Source organism: Phocoena sinus, chromosome 18 (assembly GCF_008692025.1).
Source record: "Phocoena sinus isolate mPhoSin1 chromosome 18, mPhoSin1.pri, whole genome shotgun sequence".
NCBI lineage: Eukaryota > Metazoa > Chordata > Mammalia > Artiodactyla > Phocoenidae > Phocoena > Phocoena sinus.
In genome coordinates, this window is record NC_045780.1 from 39,770,205 (window position 1) to 39,795,608 (window position 25,404).

A 25,404-nucleotide genomic window follows, 5' to 3' on the forward strand; every position below is an offset into this window, starting at 1 on the left:
AAACACTGATTTTTAGAGTATAGCTAGCCATCCAAAATCAATCTATCTATCAATCTATTACCTGTGAGATGATTTACCAATGAGTCCAAGATTTCAGACAAAATTCCAGGGACGCCTATTTCTTATTTGTGTGCTTTTCATGGCCAAAGACAACTTCTTCCCTATCTGCTCTGCTTCACCCTTTCCCATTCCGGAAAAACATTTTGCAAGTATGGGTCATGTTTTAAGAGAACCTAGAAAAGAGAATTCAATAGTTGTTCAATAATATCAGGGTCACGTTCTGTTCCTGTGCACACACATTTCCATATCCTCTAAGTGTAACCTGGACCTATACTTATGTTCTGTAGACTATGTCCCACTACCCACCTTCCCCAAGCAAATCAGTCTCCCCATTAACCTGCCTGTGAGGACTGAGTTCTTTATCATGGCTGACTCTTTTGACGGCTCCTATAGTAATTAATAGTTATAGAACACTCTCCATATATGAATCATATGAGTCATAGACTAGAAAGAGGCTCCTCCTCCAGCAATATCATTCCCATCACCATTTTTCTTTCTTTCTTTCTTTTTTTTTTTTTTTGTGGTACGCGGGCCTCTCACTGTTGTGGCCTCTCCCGTTGTGGAGCACAGGATCCGGACGCGCAGGCTCAGCGGCCATGGCTCACGGGCCTAGCCGCTTCGTGGCATGTGCGATCTTCCCGGACTAGGGCACGAACCTGTGTCCCCTGCATCGGCAGGCGGACTCTCAACCAGTGTGCCACCAGGGAAGCCCCACCGTTTTTATTTTTTGTTGAAAAAGATTTGATTGATGGCTCAGAATTATTTGTAATCCATAGACTGTCAGGGACAGATAGGCTTTACGTGTGTGAGGACTAGTTCAAATAACTTCTTATTCCTTCACTGCTTCTAAAAAGTTTTAACATTCTTCTTTATACTACAAAAAATAACACAAAGAGTTAAATAAATAAAATGAAACTGCAGTGTTTGACACAAGGTCCATTGAGACAGATCATACCACTTTTTAGGTGCAGACTAACAAACTTTCATGAGGACTCTTAAACAACCTATCATTGTACAATAATAGTATTTCTTGGAGAATTTATACAGATTACTTCTTGCTTCTTCTACCTCTCCATTTGTGTTTCATTATTTAATTTGAAATAACATGATTTTTCCCCTAAAGCCTTGGATTACTAGTTTTCACTCTTACTAGGCAATTATGATCTTGTACTTGAATACACAAGGGAGGTTTAAAGTGTGTGTGCATGCATGTTCAAACTCTTTTGAGTCAAGTACCCATTGTCTGAAGATAATTATAATATAATATAGTATATAAGTATAATCTAAGGACTACCTTTTGAAAAATACAACTTACTTAAAGAAAAAAATGGTCTATTTTTTTTTCACAAGTCTTATTTTGTATTGAGAATTATTAACAGAGGGGAATGCTAGGGAGATGCCATTACCTCTTTTGTTACTTGTGCTAAAATTGCCTGAGAAGAATTTTTTTTTTTTTTTTTGCGGTACGCGGACCTCTCACTGTTGTGGCCTCTCCCGTTGTGGAGCACAGGCTCCGGATGCGCAGGCTCGGCAGCCATGGCTCACGGTCCCAGCCGCTCTGCGGCATGTGGGATCTTCCCGGACCGGGGCACGAACCCGTGTCCCCTGCATCGGCAGGCAGACTCTCAAGCACTGCTCCACCAGGGAAGCCCTGAGAAGAATTCTTGAATCCTAAACACCAAATCAGACTCTATTTCTGTTAACAATACTGACAGATCTGATGCATATTTTTAGTGATTTTTTATTATCCAAAGAAGGCTCACTTTTGGTAAAAGACCACATGCTATATCAGTGGGTTCTGTATTTTTATTTAACAACAGTGATAACTTAGTGGAATTTCTAATTAAATTGCTATAACTATTATGTATGCAGATTTTGTAAATATGATAAGGGTAACTTCCTGCATCACATGGATTTGTTTATACTAGAAAACTAAATTGGAAAGGACTCTTGCTGAGTTGTTTCTTTCCTATTTCTGTACATATAATTTATAGATGCAAGAATTCTGCTTGTAGTTTCAGGAGCAGCTGCTCCTGTTTAATATAGTCATTTTATATTTTGTATGATCAGACAACGTGCTGCATTCCTACTGGGCAACATTTAACTGTAAGAAATAGGTTGAGGGTGTTTCTGATAGCAGGAACCAAATAAGAATTATAAGGAGCAAAATAACCAACAATGCTGACAATTCTTAATCCTTTCTACTTGCTTTGGACCCTAGAAGAAACTTAAAAGTGGGGTGATGCCATCAAACCAAGGAGGAAAGTTGTTCCTAACCCTTTTCCCTTTCTCTGGTGTCCCACAGTGGAAAATGATGTAGGGAGGAGATTCCTGTTTTATGTTTGTTTCATATATTTAAATTCAAGCACCAAGGTTACACCCAAAAACAGTACAAAGAATTTAATTTTCTCTCAAGTTCCTTAAAGCTATCAATTGTTTTTGCATGTGGAGAGAAATGCTATCTGACTTTCTCACAGATCATACTGAGATCCAAAGGAAATAAAAATAAAATCAGACTAAAAATTTCATCATATGTCATTAACATGAGTCTTCCAGCCATATGAAGTTCTATGAAGTATTCAACACACTTTACTTGCAAAGCACAAAAAAGTATGTCTTAAATTTAAGGAAGTCATTTCACAATAAGACATTTACAAAGTAAAGGAAACATGCTAAGTTTAAGTTACTGTGAGTTTCCCCCACACACTGAAACAAGCTTCCCACACTAAACATGCAGTTGAGTACTGAAGTTAGAACAAAAGACAAAAGCTTTATCCTGAAATGAAGCAGTTGCTTAGCAGCAGATAGCAAACTGGTTAACAGAGCAGTAAGTATAGTATAGACAAGCATTCCCCATTTCCCCTGAAAATGCTACTCAACTTTTTATGGCCAGTTATCATCTGCACCCTAGTCCTAGTTTATGTAGCATAGATAATGCTAGGAATCAAAAAATTCATTTTAAAGATGCTGACACCTTTACATCCATCACCCAGGTCAGAGAAGTTGTTATATATTATTTCTCCAACACAAACTGAACCTTCCTATTTGTCTTCCAAATATTCTGAAATGTAAACGTTGAAGAAGAAAGAAGGAAATGCTGACTGCTAGTGGATTGTTATCATGTTTCATTTTGCTACTTTTAAAACAGTGCAACTCTCCCTGCAAACTGCTTTCTGGGGAGACAGAGAATTTTTCCCACAGGAAAGCATCTTTGGAGGATGGATAAAGATACTTAATTTCTGCTGCATCCTCTTTAGGTTTCCTAGTTCTGTTCTGAGTAAATCATCTTCATTCAGAAAATATACATTATAAACTCATAAAATGTCAAGCATATATGTTCTTCAGAAAAACTTGCTGGTTTTGATTTCATCAACTCTTATTTGAGGTTGTTAACATTTCTCCAACTACCTAGAGGAAAAAATTATTCAAAGATATGCAAAGTGAATGATTCCGTATTCGAGTCAAGAATAGAATAGCCTACTCTAACAGTCTCAGTTACTCTTTTATCCTTTTTATTTTTTATTTTCACAAATTGACAATGGATTCCAATCTTAGGATAGTAACAGACCTGGGGATTGTTTGGCATAAATTCAGACTATGCTCCCCTTCCCTCTTTTTTTCTCCCTAGGTTATTGCTGATTAATACAGTAAAGGTCTATTCATGCACTGACCTTGCTTAAGTCTGCATAGTTTGCAAGAATTAGAAGGGAATCAAATCATAAAAAAGGTGACACAGGTGCTGATCAAAAGCATGCTCAGAACTGTTAGGGAATAGCTTAAGAAAATTCTACTTTCTAGGAAGTTGTGTGATACAGTTTTTGTCTTGTTCACCATTGTGTTCTTAGCAGGTAGGACGGTGTCTAGCACATAGTACGTCAGCTTTAATAATGTAACAACCGGTTATTCTACCAGCTTAAGTGAGTTTATATGGAAATAGGCCTAAGAATTACAATTCAAGTTATGCAAACTATGGTGGATCATAGGCAAATCCAGAGAACAAGGAAGGGGAGGTTGGCTTCACAGGAAAAGGCAAGAGTTGGGAAGAACTTTAGTAACCAGAGTCCATTCAAAGAAGCTGGGGGTCCAAAGTATGAAGGCTTCTCATTGGTTGGACTGCTACAGTCTCTGACTGGATGGGCTATCCAGGGGCCAGAGAAGTTTTCATCTTTCCCCAGAATAGTAAATTAGGAGACGACTTACTGTGGGAGATGTAAGCATGGGTCTCTTCCTGTTTCGAGTAATTGACTATGAATTGTGGCATGTGAGAGCTCCCCCTACAGACCTGTCCTGCTTCCAGTTTTAGTTGAGGTTTCTTTAATGAATCACACAAATAGGTTCTCAAAAATTACTTATTAAATGAATGAATAGCCCTTTATGTTGAATATCAGAAAATGTGGGTTTTGTTCCCAGTGAAACCTATATAGACAAATGACTTTACCTTATTTCCTCATTTGAAATAAATGTAACAGGTTAAAATAGACTAGAAAAATCCCTAAATAATTTCCAGCTTAAAAAAAAATACACAAATTCTTCATTAGCAGAACCATTTAGCATAAGTATTGGGTTGGCCAAAAAGTTCGTTTGGGTTTTTCCATAAGATGGTATGGAAAACCTGAAGGAACTTTTTGGCCAACCCAATAATTTCCAATCAACAGGATAGGAGAGTAACTCAATTTACCAGTAACAAATAATAAAATGACTCATTATAAAATAATTCTGTGCTCATAATGTTTCATTTATCACCAATTTAAAAGTTCCTTAACATTTTGTCCTAAAAAACTATTTCTTAGCTTCTTTCTTAGTTTCTTGATGAAAGCGCTCAAACATGAATAAAGAAGAACATGGGTGTATTAATATGTTTTCCTTCAGTCAAGCCTGTGAATATTAAGTAACAGCAAATTAAACTGTAACCATAGATTGCTTTTTGGGTTGCATTTAATTTACCTTCTAAACCTCTATGAGTTTTACTTGATTCTGGATTTTATTAAGAGGTAGAGTACACATTGATTTTAGATGGCAAGAAGCTATTGAGGAACTTGCTATTGAATTGAATCAGTGGTTTTAGCTGAAAATGTGTTCTTTTGTCATTTAAAAATTCCTCTTTCCATAGCTTGCAACGTAAGACTATACTCTTAACTATTACTCTTAAATTTTCAATTGAAATAGCTTCTTTTAAAAATAAGAAAGAACAAAAAGCTTCTAACTAATGTTATAAGAAATATTTGAATTAAAATGCAATTTCCAAAATTTTTTTAACCGTTTTTGGTATGATTTTCTTTGCTACTATGAGAATAACTACATATGAAAATATTATTTCAAATAAAGAAAAAGTATATCTTCATCAGATTTAATGCTGAGATAAAGCAAAAAAGTTCATGTATGGAACTTTAACACTTTTTGTCTTTTACTTCATCATAAGTAATTGCTGGCTGATGTGTTTGTGTGTGTGTTTACTATTTAGAGATTAGATAGATATATAGATGATACATTAGTTTTTAAATGTGATTAAAGGAACTAAATCAAAATATTTCCTTAAAAAGTTATTTAAAGGATTTTCTACAAATGAAACCATATTTAAACAATTCTGTAGCACTTTGTTTCTACTTCCATAATATCAATTTATAATTTTCCAAAAAATAATCATTTAAATGCCAGTCATTAACTGGTAAATTTGTTTATTTGACTTATAATAATTGGCCTAGTCCTATATTCATGTTATCTTGTGATTTGAGGAAAGGCAAAGATCTTTAATTGCAATGATTAAAAAGCTAGGTAAAGAAAGTAAAAAAATGAAAGTTAGGGTAGCAACACAGTGATATAAGATTGTCTGACATCCTTAGCTCAAGAGCAAGCCCAACTACTGTCTATCAGGTTTTTCCTTTCTCTTGGACTAAGTTCTATTTTGCTGTAAGTGATGAAGAGGAATACAATTTTAAGTATTAAAACTTAGCATATGTTCTAATATTGCAAAGACAATGTATGGAAATTTTAGTGTAGTCAAAATAATAAAAATTTTAAATATCATAATTCCATGACCAGACAACACTGCTTTAAACCCTTAGTGTATGCATAGTCAGATCTTAGCTTACACATATTCACACCCTAAAGCACATTAACAGGAATGCAATTCAACCCAGTAAAATCTTTACAAACCTCATTTTTACACTTAACAATAGATTATAAATATTTTCCACATCAATAAACATTAACATTATTTTAAGTATTGTGAATGATTCAATTGTATGCTATTACATAATTTATTAGTTACCTATTAGACATTTCACTCTTTTTTACATTTTTGCTATTTTATGCAAAGACACAATGTACCTTACTACTAAATCTTTGCACATGGGAACCTATCTAGATTAATGGGACTGGGATTGTAGGCTTGAATGTGAATCATTCATTGGTGAATAATGTCCTGTACCAGTAAGACACATACAAGAGAAGAATTAAAGCAATGATTAAGATTTCTTAGCTGACTCATTCAGCTAAGACACTTGGAAAACAGTGTCCAACATAGGAACATGTGTATCTTCTCAGGGCATCTTGAATTTTCCCTCTCTTTCATACTAACCTACAAGAAAAAATATTGTAAAAGTTCTTGGTGATGTTTCTTAGACCTAACCAGTGTGGCATCTTCCAACTTACAGTATCCTGGACATACCTGTATTTGCATGCATGGCATTTTATGCTGGCATAGAGTACAGGGTCTCTGATGGAAGCTTCGCTTGGTCAGAATCCATATCAGCAGTCCCAAAGTAAAATAACATGAAACAGTCTTAGTAGTTCTTGTTCCCATATTATTCTTCCTCGGGGCAGCCTGGGACCTGGAGCTAACCTGTCAGTGATAAATCAGATAAACAAATGTGACATTCAAACCATCAACCAGACTTAGCCAAATGTAATAATAATGTTTCCCACGGGAGAAAATGGAATGGGTAAGAAATAGATACAGGGAAACAAAATGTAAGTACCCAGGCTTTGGAAAGTCTGAAGTAGTCTCATGATAACATGTGTTGTCCCAATTCAGTCAGGCAGAGTTTCACTATATTTATAACCCAAACTGGGCTCCTTTCCATGGGGATAACCCAAAAGCAAAATTCCCAGAGACTATAAGTAAAAAGTTCTCTCTCGCTTTGAATATACAAACAATCATAGGTTTCTTGAAAGAATAGTGGGAAAACCTTCACTTTCTCTGAGGATAAACCCTGTGCTCTAAACTGTTGGTCTTCATACCTCACTTCCACCCAAGAGCAGCTTCCCCTCAGAGAGGCTCTGGGCTGACACACCTACAGGCACATTGTGAGGCATGCCAAGATTCTGCAGGTCTCTTCCCAAAGAACAATACTTTTTTCTGGGGTGAAGAAATTGCATCTTTATAACTGCTAAACACTGATAACCCCAGAAGTTAAAAGCTATTAATTTTGAGAATTATAGCTACCTTTTATTGAGTACTTACTATGTGTCATGTATTATATAACAAGAACACTTCTTATTTTATCTGTTTGAGCCTTACAACACTCCTCTGCTTAAGTGCCTCTGCTTAAGGCACTGCTCTCTCCATTCTACAATGCCAAGAACTCCTTCAAAGACATAATGTCCTTGTCCAGGGCCAGGCTCTACCAAGCAAGCACCCCCAGGTAGGAAATCTGGTTCTGACTTCTCATCTGGTGCTCTTGGGCAAAACCTGAATAAGTACTCTATTCCTTGATGACACCCACAACACCTGTTTCATAATGTACCATGTATTCTCATTTTCCTTCATTTTAATTTATTCAAATATTCTCCTTCTATCTTGATATTCCAAACATTATTCCACTTGCATCAGTCATTATGATGATAAGTTAAAGATTGATTTGATCAATTAGCTTCATACTATAATATCTATGTTGCCATTCTTAGTCCTTATGCATCACCACCCCTACCTCCCATTAGACTGATAAATTGTGCACAATTTTGCCAATTAAGACTTAAACATCTCTGAGTCAAATATATTAGGAAGTATTTCCGTAAGCCACAGTAGTTTAAACATTATATTACACTAATTTGCAGGGTCTTACAGCAAATAAATTACACTAGATTTATATCTGTTATTCTCAATTATAAAGTGGTAAAGAAATAGCATAGTATAGTATATGTGAGATAGAATCTAATAAGTTGTATTTGAAATAATTTAAAAAGTATTTTCCTTATTATTCTGAGTAAATATAACACCAGGCTACATACCAGTAGGTGCCCAATGATACTATGAGAACAACTGGATTTAGTTATAACTGATGTTGCAGATTTGGACATTTCCTAGGCAAAAAAAAACTATTGTAATTAAAAGAGCTTAGAAGAATATCACAGATGTTAATTTTCCTTTTTCCTTCTGTCTATGAAACAAATATTTTATAATGCCTTATAAGCATCTCCCAGAAATGCTTTATGAAGATTGCAGAACCATTCAGATTGTTCCATTGTCTCTCTTATGTTTTGACTTCTTTTTTATTCACTTAAGCTATAACTAAGAGATAGTCCTCCAGAGGTAACACCGAAGATACTTTAGTCACTAAAACTATGGACTTTTTAGTAGGCCAATCACTTTAAAAGAGATGTTTGGCAATTATGTATTGTAGGCAGCCTGGTCACTGTTCTTTATTACAAAAGCATACACTTAATATGAATTAAGTGCATGTTGAAACAGAAACAGAGAATACTTGTATTATTATTCTCTCAAGGGTTAAATTCACCTGGGAGAGGAAACACTAATAAATAAAATCAGTAGCATGACCTTCCCTTAAAAGTAGAAATGCATTTCAGATATTAATATTCAAGTTTACTTGCATATTATGTAGCACTTACCTAGGCATGGTTCAAACTCTATTGAGGAGGGAACAATGGTAATGAGATAGTTGTGCTTGAAGGTGCAATGTGCTACAGTAGACTCAATTAGGACCATTTATGATTATAGTTTATATGATGTCTACATTATTTCATTTAAAATGTACTAAACTATCAAATCACTTCACACAGGTCATTGAACAGCAATAAAATGGTATCAGCTCTTCTCCATTATGACTCTGAGCTGGATTTGAATGAGTGACTCACAGAAAATAGGCTATATTCTATTGTCAGTCTATAAGAAATACATTTATAGAATAGCAGTATTTCTACCTATAACATTTTGTCTCTACATTTGTTTTCTTTGAAATGGATACAATTTATAAATTGTCTCTTGAAAACACAAATCTTAGGTAAGATAAAATAATTGTTATACATTGTATCTCCATATATTATATATTTCTTATTTATATATTCATAATTTTATTAAATCTGAGTAAAAGTAGCCACATGCAATGCGATATTAAAAGGTCTTTTGGTTATCAAAGCAAAATGGAAATTAGGTGTAGTCAGACATACAGCACAAATTTACTACTCTCACATAATTTTGTAAGGCATAAATCTCCACCATACACACCTGTAAATGTTCTCTTATCTCATAGATTATATCAGCTAAAAGAATATTTACCAAGAAAACTAAGCAGTGATCTGTGCTGAAAGGCACAATTTTATTTTACTAAAATACTAAAATTTATTAAAGCACCCATATACATATTTTAGGTCACTTCTGATGGTGACATTGTGTAAATAGATGCCAAAGTAGGATTACAAACACCTTTCAACAGGGATATTCTAAAACCAATGACTGGTAGCAATATCTGGGCCAGTGGACAATAATGGCTTCATTGCAAAAGCTACCTTAAAAGCCTCAAATAAACACAATACTAGGTCATTCAAAAGAAATGGAATGTTGTGTTGCATTATCTATGCATTAATTCAAATCTATGAAACAAACATTTTTGTATTTCTGCTTATTTAAATTTTTTATAGCTTTGACCATTAGCATATAGATATATATATTTGTTTTTGCCTTTCTTTCTACAACTTTCAATGATATACCACAAGTTTTTTGTTCTTGAATTACACAAGATTGAAATTCTTTCTTGTATTTTGCAAGTTGGATATGTCATAGGAAACGACAAATAATAAATGTTTGTTTCCAGCTGTGTTCCAAGTATTTTATATTCTGCCTCGACATTGCACTGTGTGTTAAAGTTGCTTTGCTTTGCGTTCCGCCTCCACTTCCTTTGGGAAGGATGTTAACGGTGTGTCCTGTGGTCTTCTTTGTAGTCGCAGCGCCGGGTTACCTTTCATCTCCCTGACGGCTCCCAGGAAAGCTGCAGTGACAGTGGTCTAGGAGACCACGAGCCGGTGGGTAGTGGAACCCTGATCTCACACCCTCTTCCTCTGGTTCAGCCACAGGACGAATTCTATGACCAGGCCTCTCCGGACAAGAGGACTGAAGCAGATGGCAACTCTGATCCCAACTCTGGTGAGTCCTCTTAAAAACTTTGCTTGGAGTTCTTCTGGTTTTCTGTTGTGCCCTTGAGTTTTAACAGTCATTCTGGGGAGCAAGTAAATGGACATTCAGTTTTTTTTTGCTGCCTTTATTGTTGTTGTAATATTCTTTGAAATATATCAAGTCTAATGTGCTTGGTATATTGGCTGTTAAATTCTTTGGTGTATCTTTATTTTATGAACCATGAAAAAAGAAAAAATGCTGCAGATACAATTGCAAGAAGCCATTTTATGAAAGACATCTAGATGTCAAAGATATTAAAATGGGAAGACAGTTTTACATTTTAGAATTGATTAAATATAGTTAAGTGGAACATAGTCAATGAAGAAAAAGAAAAAAGTGTCCTGTGGAATGCTCTTTTCCAATGAAGACTATACACACACACACACACACACACACACACACACACACATATATATATATATATATAACATGGTGATTAAAACAAGTATGAAGAGGAGTGATAATGATGTGGGGGTTTATATTTTTTGTCTATTTTAATTTTGGATGATTTTTTTTTAACCAATACATTGAAAGAGTGGAATGAGTGGGATGAGACTGGCAAAATCCTTTATTTTCCGACAAACTCACACCTCACCTCAGAAATCATTATACATTCCAGGTAAGCCCTGTGAGGGTACTTCTTCCTCGGCCTTTGAAGAAAATTTTGGGCAAATGCTATGTCTTTTTTGTTCATGTTATTATTAATTTTTTTAATCACTAACTAGTTCACTTTACTTAAAAATTAGAAGTCTAATTCAATAATTATTATGTCCAGTCCAAAGCAATGATTGTGATTTCTGTTTGATTTGAATTAAAAGTTTTTTCTAACTCACCTTGACCTGCTTCAAACTTGTCTATAGTGTGAAATGGGGTTAGGGTGATGTTTTCGTAATGTCCTAGCTCTTTCTCTCACTGCTTTAGATATTAAAGTGCCTCTGGCAATTCTATGGTTGAAGTAGAAATACCAAGAAGAGGTAAAAAGCATGAAAGGACTTTCTTAACTAGTCCTGTTGTGGTAATCCAGCACTGGTGTTTTATGCCTTCTAGGATTTTAAACTGACTCTTTGATTTCAGGGTAGTGGTGGGAGATCTTTTGTACATATGCGCCCTCTCAAGCTGTGCTCCCATCTCTGCAGGTTTGTCTGATAGGTGGTTCTCTTCTCATTGACATATGAAGTTACATTTGCATCTTCTATCTGCTGAAATTTTCCTCAGCCAATCTTTTAGGAAAATCTAAGCAAATTCCATACCAGCTCTGGTTCCTAATCTTTCATGTCCTCTTTCTTGGTCCCATAAGGAAAACATACGTGCATCTTTTGACTTCACATATCCAGAAGGTCAGGCCATATCCAAAGAGGCAACTACTCATCTCACAGCATTTGGCAGAGCTGGTCAAAAATTCTCCTTAGATTTCTTGGTTCTGGTTAGTCTAAGGACCATTGAACCTGTGGTTCCATTGTCTCAACATTTGCAGAACTTGTGTAAAGAGGTTGGATATGTAGGACAGCTCTTTCTAAACAGATTTCCTAGTCTGCAACTTCCCTTTCTCCAATTTTAAAACATCTCTTATTGGCATTAAGGCAAGGGTCCCAAAACTGGTTCTTGACCACCTCTTCTGCACATGGCAGTGGTTGGTTCCTCTGGTCTTTGGGCCTCCTCCTCAATCAAGACAGGAAAGCTCTATTTTAAACACACTGGCACAAATGGTTTTAGGACTTTTCTATGTAGTTCACCAGTTATTTTCATGGAAGTAAAAGTAAAAAAAAAAAAAAAAAAAATGTATGCTGCAATATGGTTAAGCTAAGCTGCCCTAGGCCAGGACTTTATCTAATAGGTGCAGTTACTCATCCAACAATTTCTTAAACCTGGAAAATAGCACTGGGTAAACTGCCAAATAGGAGAAGACATGAGAGATTCTAAAGCTGGGGGTAGGGGGGAAACTTTCAAGCCTGCTTGAAGAACTCCTCAGAATTTTTACCAATCCTGTCACATGGAAAAAAAGACCCAAGGGAAGACATACCCTTGTACACTCCAACATTCAACTCAGCACAGTGACTTCACCCAGAAGAATCACGTTCATAAAAATGTGTTAAACCAGAACAGTGCTCCTTGCTGGAGAAGCCATCCTTATTCATGATTGGGAAGGAAGGATAAGAGTCAGATAGGGAAAGGTGGAGCCCAGAGGGCCCCTGGAGGCTAACACTTCTTTTGACATTTAAAGAGACTTTAATTTTAACCTCTTTTGCAAACGTCTAGAGGAGAATTCATTAGACTAGCCTAGAAACATTGAGATCCATAACTAAGCAGTAATTCATATTAGTATAATATTATGACATATTATCTTAAAATTCTGCAGTCACATTTTTGTAATTAACTTTGAAGAATTTGTGGAGTAAGGTACAGAGTAATTGAAGCAATACTCTTCAACAGTAATAATCTTGCTATGTAGATCTAAACCATTTCCATTGTCTTCAGTGGCATTTTCTGTCTGTCTCTTGAAGAGTCATGATTTTATAGCAATCATGCAATATCCATATAAATTTGTATTATCTATAGAGTTATTAAGTATTATATCTGTATGGATTCCTAGTTTTTCAAATATAATGATTCTTAAAAATAATTAAAATTTAGTAATAATTTCATAGTAACCTTTTTCATTATGCATTTTTTAAAGAAATTAATACAAATGGTATCATGTGGGGGAGTTTTTGGAAACTTAAGCTTTAATATACCTTTAGACTTTTATGTAGCCCTCTGGCAACCAAAGAGATAGTGTCTCTATGATCTAGGCACTTCTGAGTCCTAGTGCATACTTAGCCAACTGTCTCACAAATGGCACACACACATGCAATATTTCTTGCAATGAGTTTTGTCAGTTTTTCTGCATAAAAAGATTTATCCCATTCCCAAATAACAGAATTAATCATATTTCCTTAAAAAGTTAACTTATTAATATGATCATGCCCTCCATGTAAAACTCAATAAAACCATTTATTCTAAGAAAATAGTAAGGGGATTTTCAATTGAGGATTTTAAGACATATAGCTAGAGTGATGAAGGAATTTCACCAAGTTAAAAAGAAACAAAAACAATTATGTAATCAAATTGGGAGCAGCTTATTACCACTAATTCAGAATTAGGTCCTAATCCTGTCCCGTTGAGAATCATGAATGGAGTTATTTTTTCGTCTGTTTTTCTTTTAAATGCTAATTTTAAGGATTTTCTCCTGTTTAATGATGTTCAAAATTTCACATTGTATTTATATTATTAAAGCCCTGACTGTCATATGCTTCTACTTCTATCTGGACTGGGTATGAATTCAGCTGGTGAATTTCTCGCTAAGGATAGTTTTGATAACTGGTATATTTATGGGTAATATTTACTGAAGTCTACTTATGAGTCAGGAATGCTAGTAAATGTTTTAATATATTGTTTATGATTCCACACCAATATTGCAAGTTAAATAGTATTATAAGTAAATTATTTGTCAAAACTACTTAGCAAGTAGCTGAGGCACAATATGAACTCGGGAGTGCCTAACTTCACAGGTTATGCTTTTACTATTCAAAGAAACCACCTGCAATGTGCACAGGTTTTAAGACAGTGTGTAATACAATATAGTCATCACTGACATTGAGTTTTAAATTTGAGGACGCTAATCTCATTTTTAAGAGGAAGTTTGAGACATTGAATATTACTAAGATGAGTCGTAAGACAAACAACTTGTAAAAGAACTACTTCTGCAAGGATTACTTGGCACTGGGCTAATGAAAATTCGACCTTAATAGGACCCCGCAGCCCACACAGTATAAAATTATTTTATACAGAGGAGTAAAAAGGGAAGTGCTTGGCCTAAGTTACATAGTTTGTGAGTCAAGAATAGAACTCATATATATGGAGTCTTACTTAATCTTATTTAGTCCTCTTTTCATTGGAACAAATTTTCTTTATCATGGTACTTATATCTTTTCCTTAAAGAGAATGTGTGTGATTAGTTGATTCACAATTGTCTCTCCCATTAATCTCTAAAGACTATTTGCTCACCTTTCTATTCTCCAGGCATAACAGTACCTGGAATATAGTAGGACAGCAATGTATATTTGTTGACTAAAAAAATAATATTTCACAAACACACAAATATACAGTCAAACTAAGTGTTCTATCAAGATAAAGCAAATAAACAAATAATAAACCTAGGAAGTCCTATATCATGTTAACTGTGGTGATCTTCAGTTTGGAGTATTAATTTATTTTTAATTGTCTATATTTTCCACAGTTTTAATAATGTAGTCAAATTATATTTTTATTTTGTAATTTTCATGGAAAGCACCTGATACAGAGCTGAGAAAAAAATCATTCTTAGAATAAAGTAAAAAATTGTATTAAAAATATTTTTTCCTGTCAGTCTTAAAGATATAGGACACACATGCTAAGAAAAGGAGAACTTAAAATATTTGAGCATGAGATTTTAAATGAGGCTGTCATTTTGGTGAGAAAAAAATCAAGTTAATAAAATTAAAATGCTCCAGCAAAATCCAGAAGAAAAACATAATTATCCTATCAAATTTCAGTCCTAAGAAATTGTACTTATCCTAACCTTCAAGAAAAAAAATCACTAACCATAATATGCTTTGGGAATTAAACATGAATTTGATTTTGGGGGCACAGTATTTTATACAATAATTTTTATGAACTATGTTTATTTTTTTTCATACGTACCTTGGGTTGAACTAGTTATACTAACCCAAAGAAAATTTTTCAGAGGTTTCATATTGTCACCTATTATGTTCATTTCCCCATGGGATTTTTGTAATCAATTCAGGGTGATCCCACAATAGTGGCCCCTGAGTTAATGAATCTAGAGTTCCTCAGAGAATGGTATAGAGAAAAAGTAATCAAACCTACTGTGCTTTGAGTTTAAGGGGAAAAAAAGACAATAAAAAAACAAAATTAGATTTTTTTAATGCTATAAAACTTTAATTTTTTGCTTTATTAAATATATTTTTCTAAATGTAAGTTAAAAACTATCTATTACTAACTACTTTCCCCTTAAAATCAGAGAGGTCAGAACATTTTCTAGATTAAGTCATGTAGATCACAAACAAAATATACATCTACTCATCTCTTATGTATGTATATACGTATATATGTATCTATCTATCTACCGTCTATGTTCTATTGTTAATCACCACCAACTTAGTGTCTTAAAACAGCACACATTCATAATTTCACAGTTTAAGTCAGGAGTCTGAACGTGCCTTGGCTGAGTCCTCTACTCAGGGTCTCAAAAGCCTGCAATCAAGGTGTGAACCAGGTTACTTTCTCATCTGCAGGCTAAACTGTGGAAGAATTTACTTCTTAGATTTTTCAGATTATTAGAAGAATTTATTTCCTTGCAGTTGTAAGACTGAGACTATCTCACTGGCTGTGTGCTGGAGACAGCTCTCAGCCCTTGGAGGCCACCCTCAGCTGCTAACCACATGTGCCTCTCAACATGACTGCTTACTTCTTCAAGGGCAGTTAGAGAGACAGTCTCTAGAGTGAGTTTGTAGCAATATGCATTCTTACATAACTTCACATATTCACAGGAGTGACATTCCATCACTGTTGCCATATTCTATTGGTCATAAGCAAGTCTCAGGTCCTGCCCACACTCAAGGGAAGGGGGATACATATGGTAATGAACACCAGGAGTTTGGGAACCTGAGGGGTCACACTAGAGTATGTATGCCATAATTTATATAAGACTTAGTAATTCTGAAATATCTTACAATTCAAGGTCTGTCATTTAAGATCCTTTATTCACATGACTTTTCCATGATTCGTTCATTTGTTTATTCATTCTGTAAACATTCATGCAGAGGCTACTATGTGTCAGGTACTCTGCTAGATTCTGGGGACAGGCATTAAAACCAAGGTTCAATAAACTTAAAAAAAAAAAATGAATTACTGTGAGAACAAGATTTCTAATGTCAGTTCCTTGGTAAGAGAGGCCTTGAGTAAGTTTGCGGGAACTTGTAAAGTTCCTGAAATTTTTTGCAATTTTATTTTCTCTGAGGGGCAGGCTATGAGCATTATATAGACCATAAAAACAAGACAAAAAAAAAAAAGAAATATTGATTTTTGAAAGAGAGACGATACTAGATACCAATAACATTAGTGAACTAGAATAAATGCCATTTATAAGCATAAAAAAGTGGGGTTTAAAATAGAATAAGTCTTGAATAAGAAATCAATAAAGATTCTATAGAGTGATACTTTAAACAAGTGACATTAGATAAACAGATATTGTTTAAGCAAATAAAATATGTACATGTGCCTCTGTGTGTGTTTGCCTCTGTGTGTGTGTGTGTGTGTGTGTGTGTGTGTGTGTGAGCACCCACTGGCAGTGCAGGTATCTTGGTGCTATGAAATGTCATGGTTAGTTGGGTAAGTAGTGAATAGTTCAGTGTTTTTGTGGCACATGCAGTTATGCTTAGCTCCACCACGTGGTCTCGGGTTCCTAACCTCCAAAATGGGGCTATTAATATCTTTGAGAATATTGTTATAAAAACTACAGTTATTTGATATAAATAATCACTTGGCACAGTGCCTGAAACACAGATGCTCAACAAATGGTTAATATACAACTGTACCAGTCTGTGACAAGAAATGAACCTGGATTGAGATATAGGTTGGACCAGATTTTGAATGATGGGGAGGATAGAATACATTCGAATTGGATACAGCAGATAAGAGAATAGAAAGACTTGATGGTATTCCATGATTTTAGTTTGCTAGACTTACCAGAAAATTACACAATTAAATAAATTAGAGAATATGAGATAAAAAACTCAGCTTAGGAAACAATTCTTAAAAAGTTTAAAAATTTGGATAGGTGTACAAAGTTCCTAGATAGATGTATCTAGGAACTAAGATTATGATTCTGAGTTGGAAACTGGAAACTGACAACATAGAAGGTGACTGAAATTTGGGGAGTAAATGTAGTTATGAAGATAGACAAGGGACTATCTTCCAAGGGATTATCTTGTTGGAAGATAGTCCAAGAAGGAAATCATGACAAACAACATTTAGGGCAGGCAAAGATGAGGGTGGAGTGGAGTGAGAGCAAAGACAACAAAAATTAGGGTAGAATCAAAAAGATATTTGAAAGTTTGGGGGAGGTTTGAGTCCTAAACATAGTCAGTGTTGGCTTTTTTGGGAGGCATTGTGGAGTTGTGATTAAGAACACAGACAGTGGATTCAGAATAACCTTTTATCTAACTCATTGACCCTGGGTCCACAGGGCTGTTGGCACATACTGCAGGCTTGGTTTACAGGTATCATTATTTCTGTATTGTTATTATTATCAATAGACAGTGAAAATATGTAGAAGAATCAAAACATTTAGCAAAAGTTTCCAGTCAAGTGTTCAAAGTTACCACGGAGAATTTTGAAATGCAAAATCATTGTTATACCTTAGAAGAAATAAAATTCTAAAAATGTGTTCAAATTCTGAACACTTTATATTTTAAATTCTTTTCATGGGACTTTTTTCATACTCATCATATCTGATGGGCAGTTCCGGAACACCACAATTTGCTAAAGACTGATAAAAACTTATATAGTAAAGCATATTTATACTCCAGTATATTCATTATTTCACTTTAAATAAATTATGTTCACTTTATGCTTTTAAAGTATTTATTATAATATTAATTATTCAAAATACACTTTTTGTTTCATTACTATTTTATTTTTAAGAGGATTGCAATGAGATGACTTTATCTTTTATTACTGAAAGTGGTTAAAACTGGCTGTAAAACCAGCAGGAACACAAGCTTCCTCTGCTGGTAAGTTTTAGATCTCATCAATTTCAAGTATGACTTTAATCCCAAAAAGAATTAGCTTTGAGTACTTGTTTATCATAAATATCTAAAAGTAGTTAGTAATATTCAGTAGCATTTGAGCTTGTCGAATTGGTCACTGAATAGTATGTTCAGTGTTATAGTAGAAAAATCTGTGGGAACAATATGCCTCCTAGTGTAAAGGAAGGGTAATGTCAACTTTCATTGGTGTGCTGTGAAGAATTTCATTTCCATAGCTGCCTGCTGCCATGTGATTCATTCTGCTAAGGGTGGGTAAATAGGAATGGCATTAATTAACCCTGATGTGTGGTCTGCCTTAAAGGAAAAATATATTCTTTGTATATCAGTTTTTATAATAATTTGGGAGTGTTAAAAGTGATAAACAGATAAGCAAATCAGTAGCTGTATCTAAAAATAAGGAGCTTACTGATTTCAGTAACTCTTAGAAGTATTCTTTTTTATTATTATTATTTTTTTTTATTCTATTTTTGGCTGCATTGGGTCTTCGTTGCTGCACGAGGGCTTTCTCTAGTTGCAGCGAGTAGGGGCTACTCTTCACGGAGGTGCGCAGACTTCTCATTGCAGTGGCTTCTCTTGTTGTGGTGCACGGGCTCCAGGCATGTGAGCTTCAGTAGTTGTGGCATGCGGGCTCAGTACTTGTGGCTTGCAGGCTCTAGAGCGCAGGCTCAGTAGTTGTGGCACACGGGCTTAGGTGTTCCACGCACGTGGGATCTTCGTTGACCAGAGATCGAACCCACGTACCCTGCATTGGTATGTGGATTCTTAACCACTGCTCCACCAGGGAAGTCCCTTAAAAGTATTCTAAAGCCATGTCATAAGAAAAACATGGAAATAAATTACTAATTATAAAGGATCTATACTCAAAATCAAACTAGTATCTTTTATTTTATCTTGATATAGAAAAATAAATAAGAGAAATAAATTGTCTAGAGTTTTAAAATAATTTGAAATTTTTGAAGAAACCACAGATACTTGTCTCAAATGTCCCAAATTAACCTTAACACTATTTTGACACACGTTTCTGTCAGTGGATTGAGAATTATTCAGATTAGTGTGACTGACAAATACATGGATGCCCAGATTTTAATAACTCTTAAGTTGCCAGATAAAATACAAGATAGCCAGTTAAATTTGAATTTCATATAAACAATAATTTTTTCAGTCTAAGTATGTCCCAAAGATTGCAATATCGCACAGTTTCTTGCAATATTTGGGACATACTTAGACTGGTAAATTATTCATTGTTCATCTGAGATTCAAATTTAAGCAACCATCCTGTATTTTATTTTTTCTAAATCAGGCAACACTACCCTAAAATATGATGATTTAATAAAATAGTATTAAATGAATTAAATAATATAATTTAAATATTATGAGGAAATCTACTTATGGCATACATTTAATTACAATTAAAATTCAGAGCAGGGATTAGTCAAACTTATGTTAGAGTTATTTCTGTGATACTGCCCCAGGTAGAGACATCATTGCTTTACTTTAAAAAAGCATCAGTTCGTAGTATATTTCTATGTCCAGGAAAGAATCACAATGTTAGAAGTTCAGTTTGTGCTTATACTCAACAATGTAAATTACTCCACCATTGAATGATAACTTTTATGTTGGTCTTCTCCTGATTGTTGCAAACAGAGAAATTCTGGTTAAATTTTTTTTTTTTTTTTTTTTTTTTTTGCGGTACGCGGGCCTCTCACTGTTGTGGCCTCTCCCACTGCGGAGCACAGGCCCAGCGGCCATGGCTCACGGGCCTAGTCGCTCCGCGGCATGTGGAATCCTCCCGGACCGGAGCGCGAACCCGTGTCCCCTGCATCAGCAGGCGGACTCTCAACCACTGCGCCACCAGGGAAGCCCTGGTTAAAGTTTTTGATTCATAATTTTTTTTGTTTGTTTAATGGTCTGTTTGATACATCATATTTTAGGATTCTTTATGTGTTCACTGACTTTTATATACTTTCTTTGCCTTCAGGATCTAATCTATGATTTTTTAGGATCTGACGGCTTCCAAGGGAAACTGCCAACATGGGTGGAAGGCAGGAGGACATAGAGACGGGGAGAGGGAGTGAGGGGGGGAGAAGGGGAGAGACAGAGTTTTAATTTGTTTCTGGAATTTTAAGGCGTTGGTTGCATATCTTAGTAAAGATATCCACTTAGAATATATAAATACATTTTTAAGACCTCTCAAGTACGACGCTGAGAGGAAATGTGTGGAGTGCCATTAGACTGAGTTCAAATCATGCCTCTTCCATTTGCCAAGCTGCATGACTTTGGGCAGGTTGCTCTGGCCCAGTGGCCTTGTCTGCAGCATGGGATGAGCATAAGACGTTTATCTCATAGACTTGTACAGATTGCAGGTTAACACATGTAACTCAGAACAGTTCTTGGTTCACAGTAAGTCTTCAATTATGTTAGTATTATTGTAAGAATTAAGTCAAACTAACCAGTTACCTAAGCAAACTCTTTGGCTTCAGTTCTGTCCTCATAATTAATACACAAGTAAAGAAGCATGAGACTTATCCTTTCTAAATTCCAGTTTCTTCCTGGCTAGTTGAGGAAAGGTAGGTGCTGCTTTTTTAGTGAATCTTGACTCATCAAAATATCTTAGCTCTGCATTTCACCTTTCTTACATAGACAGTCAAATTTTGTTTTTAAAATGTGTGACTTAGCACCAGTTGTTTGAAATATTACATAGATTTAGTCTAAAAAAGCTTTTGAATGGAGAGAATTTGGTATTTCTATAGGATCACTCCAAGCATCCACAAGTATGTTTAACTGGTAACATTTAGTTATATATAAGGGATATTAATGAAAATCTTATTATGTTCCAGATTCCTGATCTTCAGTTGAATTTTGAAACTTTACAGATTTATTCCTACTAATTGGCCAGAAAACTCTTTATTTCTTTGTAATTAGTAATAACCCAACTCTCAGTCAGATCTGCAAACAGGCAATATACTGTACTTTGGGCAAATTTGCCAGCTAATCTCTGCAAATTAAAAGCACAGTTAAAAATAACATAATAACAATTTTGATTTAAATGCTCATTAGAAGGAAAGAATTAAACCATAAACTTCCTAACTGCAGGCACTGGTTTCATTGATTTTTTTTCCCCCATGTTTTTGTGTTTTGACATGAACTGGTATTTTATCATTCCTGAGCATTCAAATGAAAAACCCTTTCACATTAGGAATAAAATAAGAAAACTTGAACCAGCTTTTAAAATATTCCAGGAATGAAAAAAAAAAGTTGCTTTAGTCAAGGAAGAGAGTAGATTATATCTTATGTTTTTAAAGATGCAGTTTTAGACTAAACCAAATGACAATTGTGAAACTATGTCTACGGACCAAAAATAGATGTAGGGGCCCCACAAAACAACAAGTCCAGGCTTAAGAAAGGTAGCATCCTATCATAGGAAGAGTGATGCCTCATTAGAATATTTCCTCAAGGCCTCTTTTTTATTAAAGAAATATATTTTTAAATAAAATCAAAGAGGTATCTTCATTCAGAAGAGGATGTTGAGTTCTGGTTTAAGCTCCTTAAGAAATAGCTATAGAATATCTCACAGTAACTCTTCAGTAATCTCTCCTAAGTCAAAACTATTGTACAGTAAAAGGTCATGATTTAAAATAAGAAGTTCAGGTATTTTGAGCCAGAAATACCAATACTCCACATGCAGTAAAATCCTGACCTAAGCGGCAAGCAGCATAAGAAAGGGGGAAGGGAAATTAGCCTATAGTCTACCCATTTTACGTGATGCTAGCACAGTCAGAAGGCTTTAGATCTTTAGTTCTTTCATTGTCCAAAAAAGGTACAGAAGGTATGAAGGTGTTTTATGATGTGCAGGGCCCTGGGAACACCTGCTTCAGAATAAGGCAAATCAAGGTTGACACTGACCCTGTATTTTCTAGTCATGTTGTGAACTCTCAGTGTTTCCTCTCTCAATCGCTCTTTCTCTATCTCTCTCACATGTGTACTGTTTCATTATAATAATAATATAATTATCTTAAATAGAGGATGTTAGAAATATTAGAAATGATATAAGCAGAGTGTCCTGAATATGGTCTGGCAGATAATAAGAGCTCAAAAATGTCAGTATTACTGTTATTAAGTAAGAAATGCTATCTCTCCTCACTGTATCAGTGTCCTCACATCTTCTTTCCAGTGTGATGCTTCTAATCAAATTTGAGTTGATAAACTGAAGAGACAATTTGAATAAGTAAATGAGGAAAAACCTGTGGGATATTTCCATGAATAATGTACTAACGTGTTTTGAAGAACATAGGGGAATGTATTTCGACTGTTCTGACATTTTTATTTATTTTCTAGTTCTCAAAAAGATTTATTTGTAATGACTTTTTTCAATATGAAATCAGAGGAAAGGCAATATGCATGATTAGAGTTTAGGTGGTATTCAATAAAGAGCTTTAAAATTCTCAAATGGTCAGCTATTCAAAATAATCTTCCAAATGTATGTAGAAAGTATAGAGTTTCATAAAGAGTCTTTAGAACTAAAAATCCACGACTGTTTTCCATTATGTTTATCTTTATGTGGTAAACATTCATAAATTACTGATTCATGTTACACTAATAGGCATATGAGTTATAGAAATAGTAAATTGTGAAATAAAATTGCTGTCAAGATATGACAAAATACAACATCCACTTTTATGATACATAATTTTTTAAGTTAACAAAAATATATATTTTATTTGTAGTAATTTAATTTATATTGTACTCAAAACACTATTGATATTGTATTGTATTGATATTGTATTTATATTGTACTCAAAACACTATTTATATAAAAATCAAGTTTTCTATTTCATTTGGAGTGTTTTCCTATTTTCCTTATATCTCTAAATTGCTTGTTTATTTGGCCTCAAATGAACTGCAGGCAGACAGTACTGATTTCCAGTTAGAGAGCCTGGTAAGTGGCATTGACTTTTTCATTTTTACTGAATTGCATGGGTACCTGGATTACAGTGTTTCTTTTCTCCATGGCTAAGCATCCCCTTCCTCTCTGATATTAGCTACAATGTGTGCTCACCCTCCACAGCTCATCACAGACTCACAGCTGTGCTAACACACACTCAGAGATCTCACATAGGACACACCAAGCTGGGGTCTCCATGGAATGAAAGGCACAGTAAAGGAGACCTTAAGTGGTCCCTTAGCCAATTCCTTTGCTAAAATCCTTTGCTATGGTTATATTCCATAGAGATCATCTCCTTTCTGTTTTCCTTATTGACAGTTACATTTTCTTTATCTCACAATTCAAGATACTGATTTTGATCCAAAATAATTTAAATCTATTTCCCAACTATTTTAGGCATGGTTACTTCCTGGTTTTTACTATAATGATGGGCAGGTCAGATGGAGCAGCACGCCTAAAGAGTCCTCAGTTTGATTCTGGGCCTGAGTGTAGCTCAGGGTATCCCCTGCTTGGAGGAGTTTGACAGAACTGTCTTCTATTAGCCTTTAGGGTGAGGTTCAAACTCTGTCTATTCCCCTCACCTCTTTCCTAGCACTATTAGTTTGGGGAATTGGAGGTTTGAGTGAACGATGTGACTTGTCCTCTATATTCCAAGCAACTGGAACAAAACGTTAACTATAATGCTGCCTCTTTGTACCAGTAAAGCAAAATGAAGATACATTTTTAATACTAAATTTTGTTGTTTTATTTTTCTTGCAGTGTTTATTCATATGAAATGTGTGTGGTCATAAATATGTAGAACCTTATAATTATTCAAAAATCAGTATGGTCTCCTTGAAGTTTTAGACATTAGAATGTTTCCCCAGGCAATAAGAGCAGCTTATGGAAATTACAAAATGTATTAAAAGTTTAATCTTAAACCTAATGATACTCTATAAAATTTTTATAATCAGTATCATAGACATCTAACTTGTAGTTATACTGAATTTTTTATATATATATAGCAGGTTCTTATTAGTTATCCATTTTATACATATTAGTGTATATATGTCAATCCCAATCTCCCAATTCATCCCACCACCACACCTCGCCCCGGCACTTTCCCCCCTTGGTGTCCATATGTTTGTTCTTTACATCTGTGTCTCTATTTCTGCCCTGTAAACTGGTTGGTCTGTACCATTTTTCTAGGTTCCACATATATGCATTAATATACGATATTTGTTTTTCTCTATCTGACTTACTTCACTCTGCATGACAGTCTCTAGATCCATCCACATCTTTACAAATGACCCAATTTCATTCCTTTTTATGGCTGAGTAATATTCCATTGTATATATGTACCACAACTTCTTTATCCGTTCATCTGTGGATGGGCATTTAGGTTGCTTCCATGACCTGGCTATTGTAACTAGTGCTGCAATGGACATTGGGGTGCATGTACCTTTTTGAATTATGGTTTTCTCTGGGTATATGCCCAGTAGTGGGATTGCTGGATCATATAATAATTCTATTTTTAGTTTTTTAAGGAACCTGCATACTGTTCTCCATAGTGGCTGTATCAATTTACATTCCCACCAACAGTGCAAGAGGGTTCCCTTTTCTCCACACCCTCTCCAGCATTTGTTTGTAGATTTTCGATGATGCCCATTCTAACTGGTCTGTGATGATACCTCATTGTAGTTTTGATTTGCATTTCTCTAATAATTATATACTGAAATATTTTTATCAGCTTTTATATGTAACTCTATCTCTACCTGTCTATCTTGTGCTCTAAAGGGCAAATATGCCAAAGAACATGCAGCTATGAAATACCTTCTGACTCAAATTCTTCCCAAAGTAGCAGATTTCTTCTTTGCACACTCCATTTATTCATTCATTCTCTCATTCAAACATTTTTATTTATTTAAAAAAAATATTTCATTTATTCTAAAATTTTCATTTTTTCATTTATTTATTCAGACTTCTGGAAAATTTTTCTGAATGCTTACTACATTGCAGGATGTTTGAAGAAGAATTTAAAAATGTGGTACATTTTATTTGCTTTTTTCTACATAGGTAATTCTCAATGTATTCATGCTTTCTATGAAAAAGATGATTATATATAAAATATGTAGTCACATAATAAT

General features: G+C 34.7%; 1 protein-coding gene across 4 annotated transcripts in view; it reads left to right on the forward strand.

The window, feature by feature from the left end:
• Positions 1 to 25,404, forward strand: part of PCDH9 (protocadherin 9) — a 986,095-nt gene that overhangs the window by 646,049 nt on the left and 314,642 nt on the right. For 2 of the 4 annotated variants that reach the window (XM_032611593.1, XM_032611594.1), the window contains one exon: positions 10,237 to 10,438. In XM_032611593.1, coding sequence (XP_032467484.1) covers positions 10,237 to 10,438 — 202 coding nt within the window. The remainder of the gene's footprint in view (positions 1 to 10,236; positions 10,439 to 25,404) is intronic. The other 2 variants (XM_032611596.1, XM_032611597.1) reach the window with 1 other exon arrangement.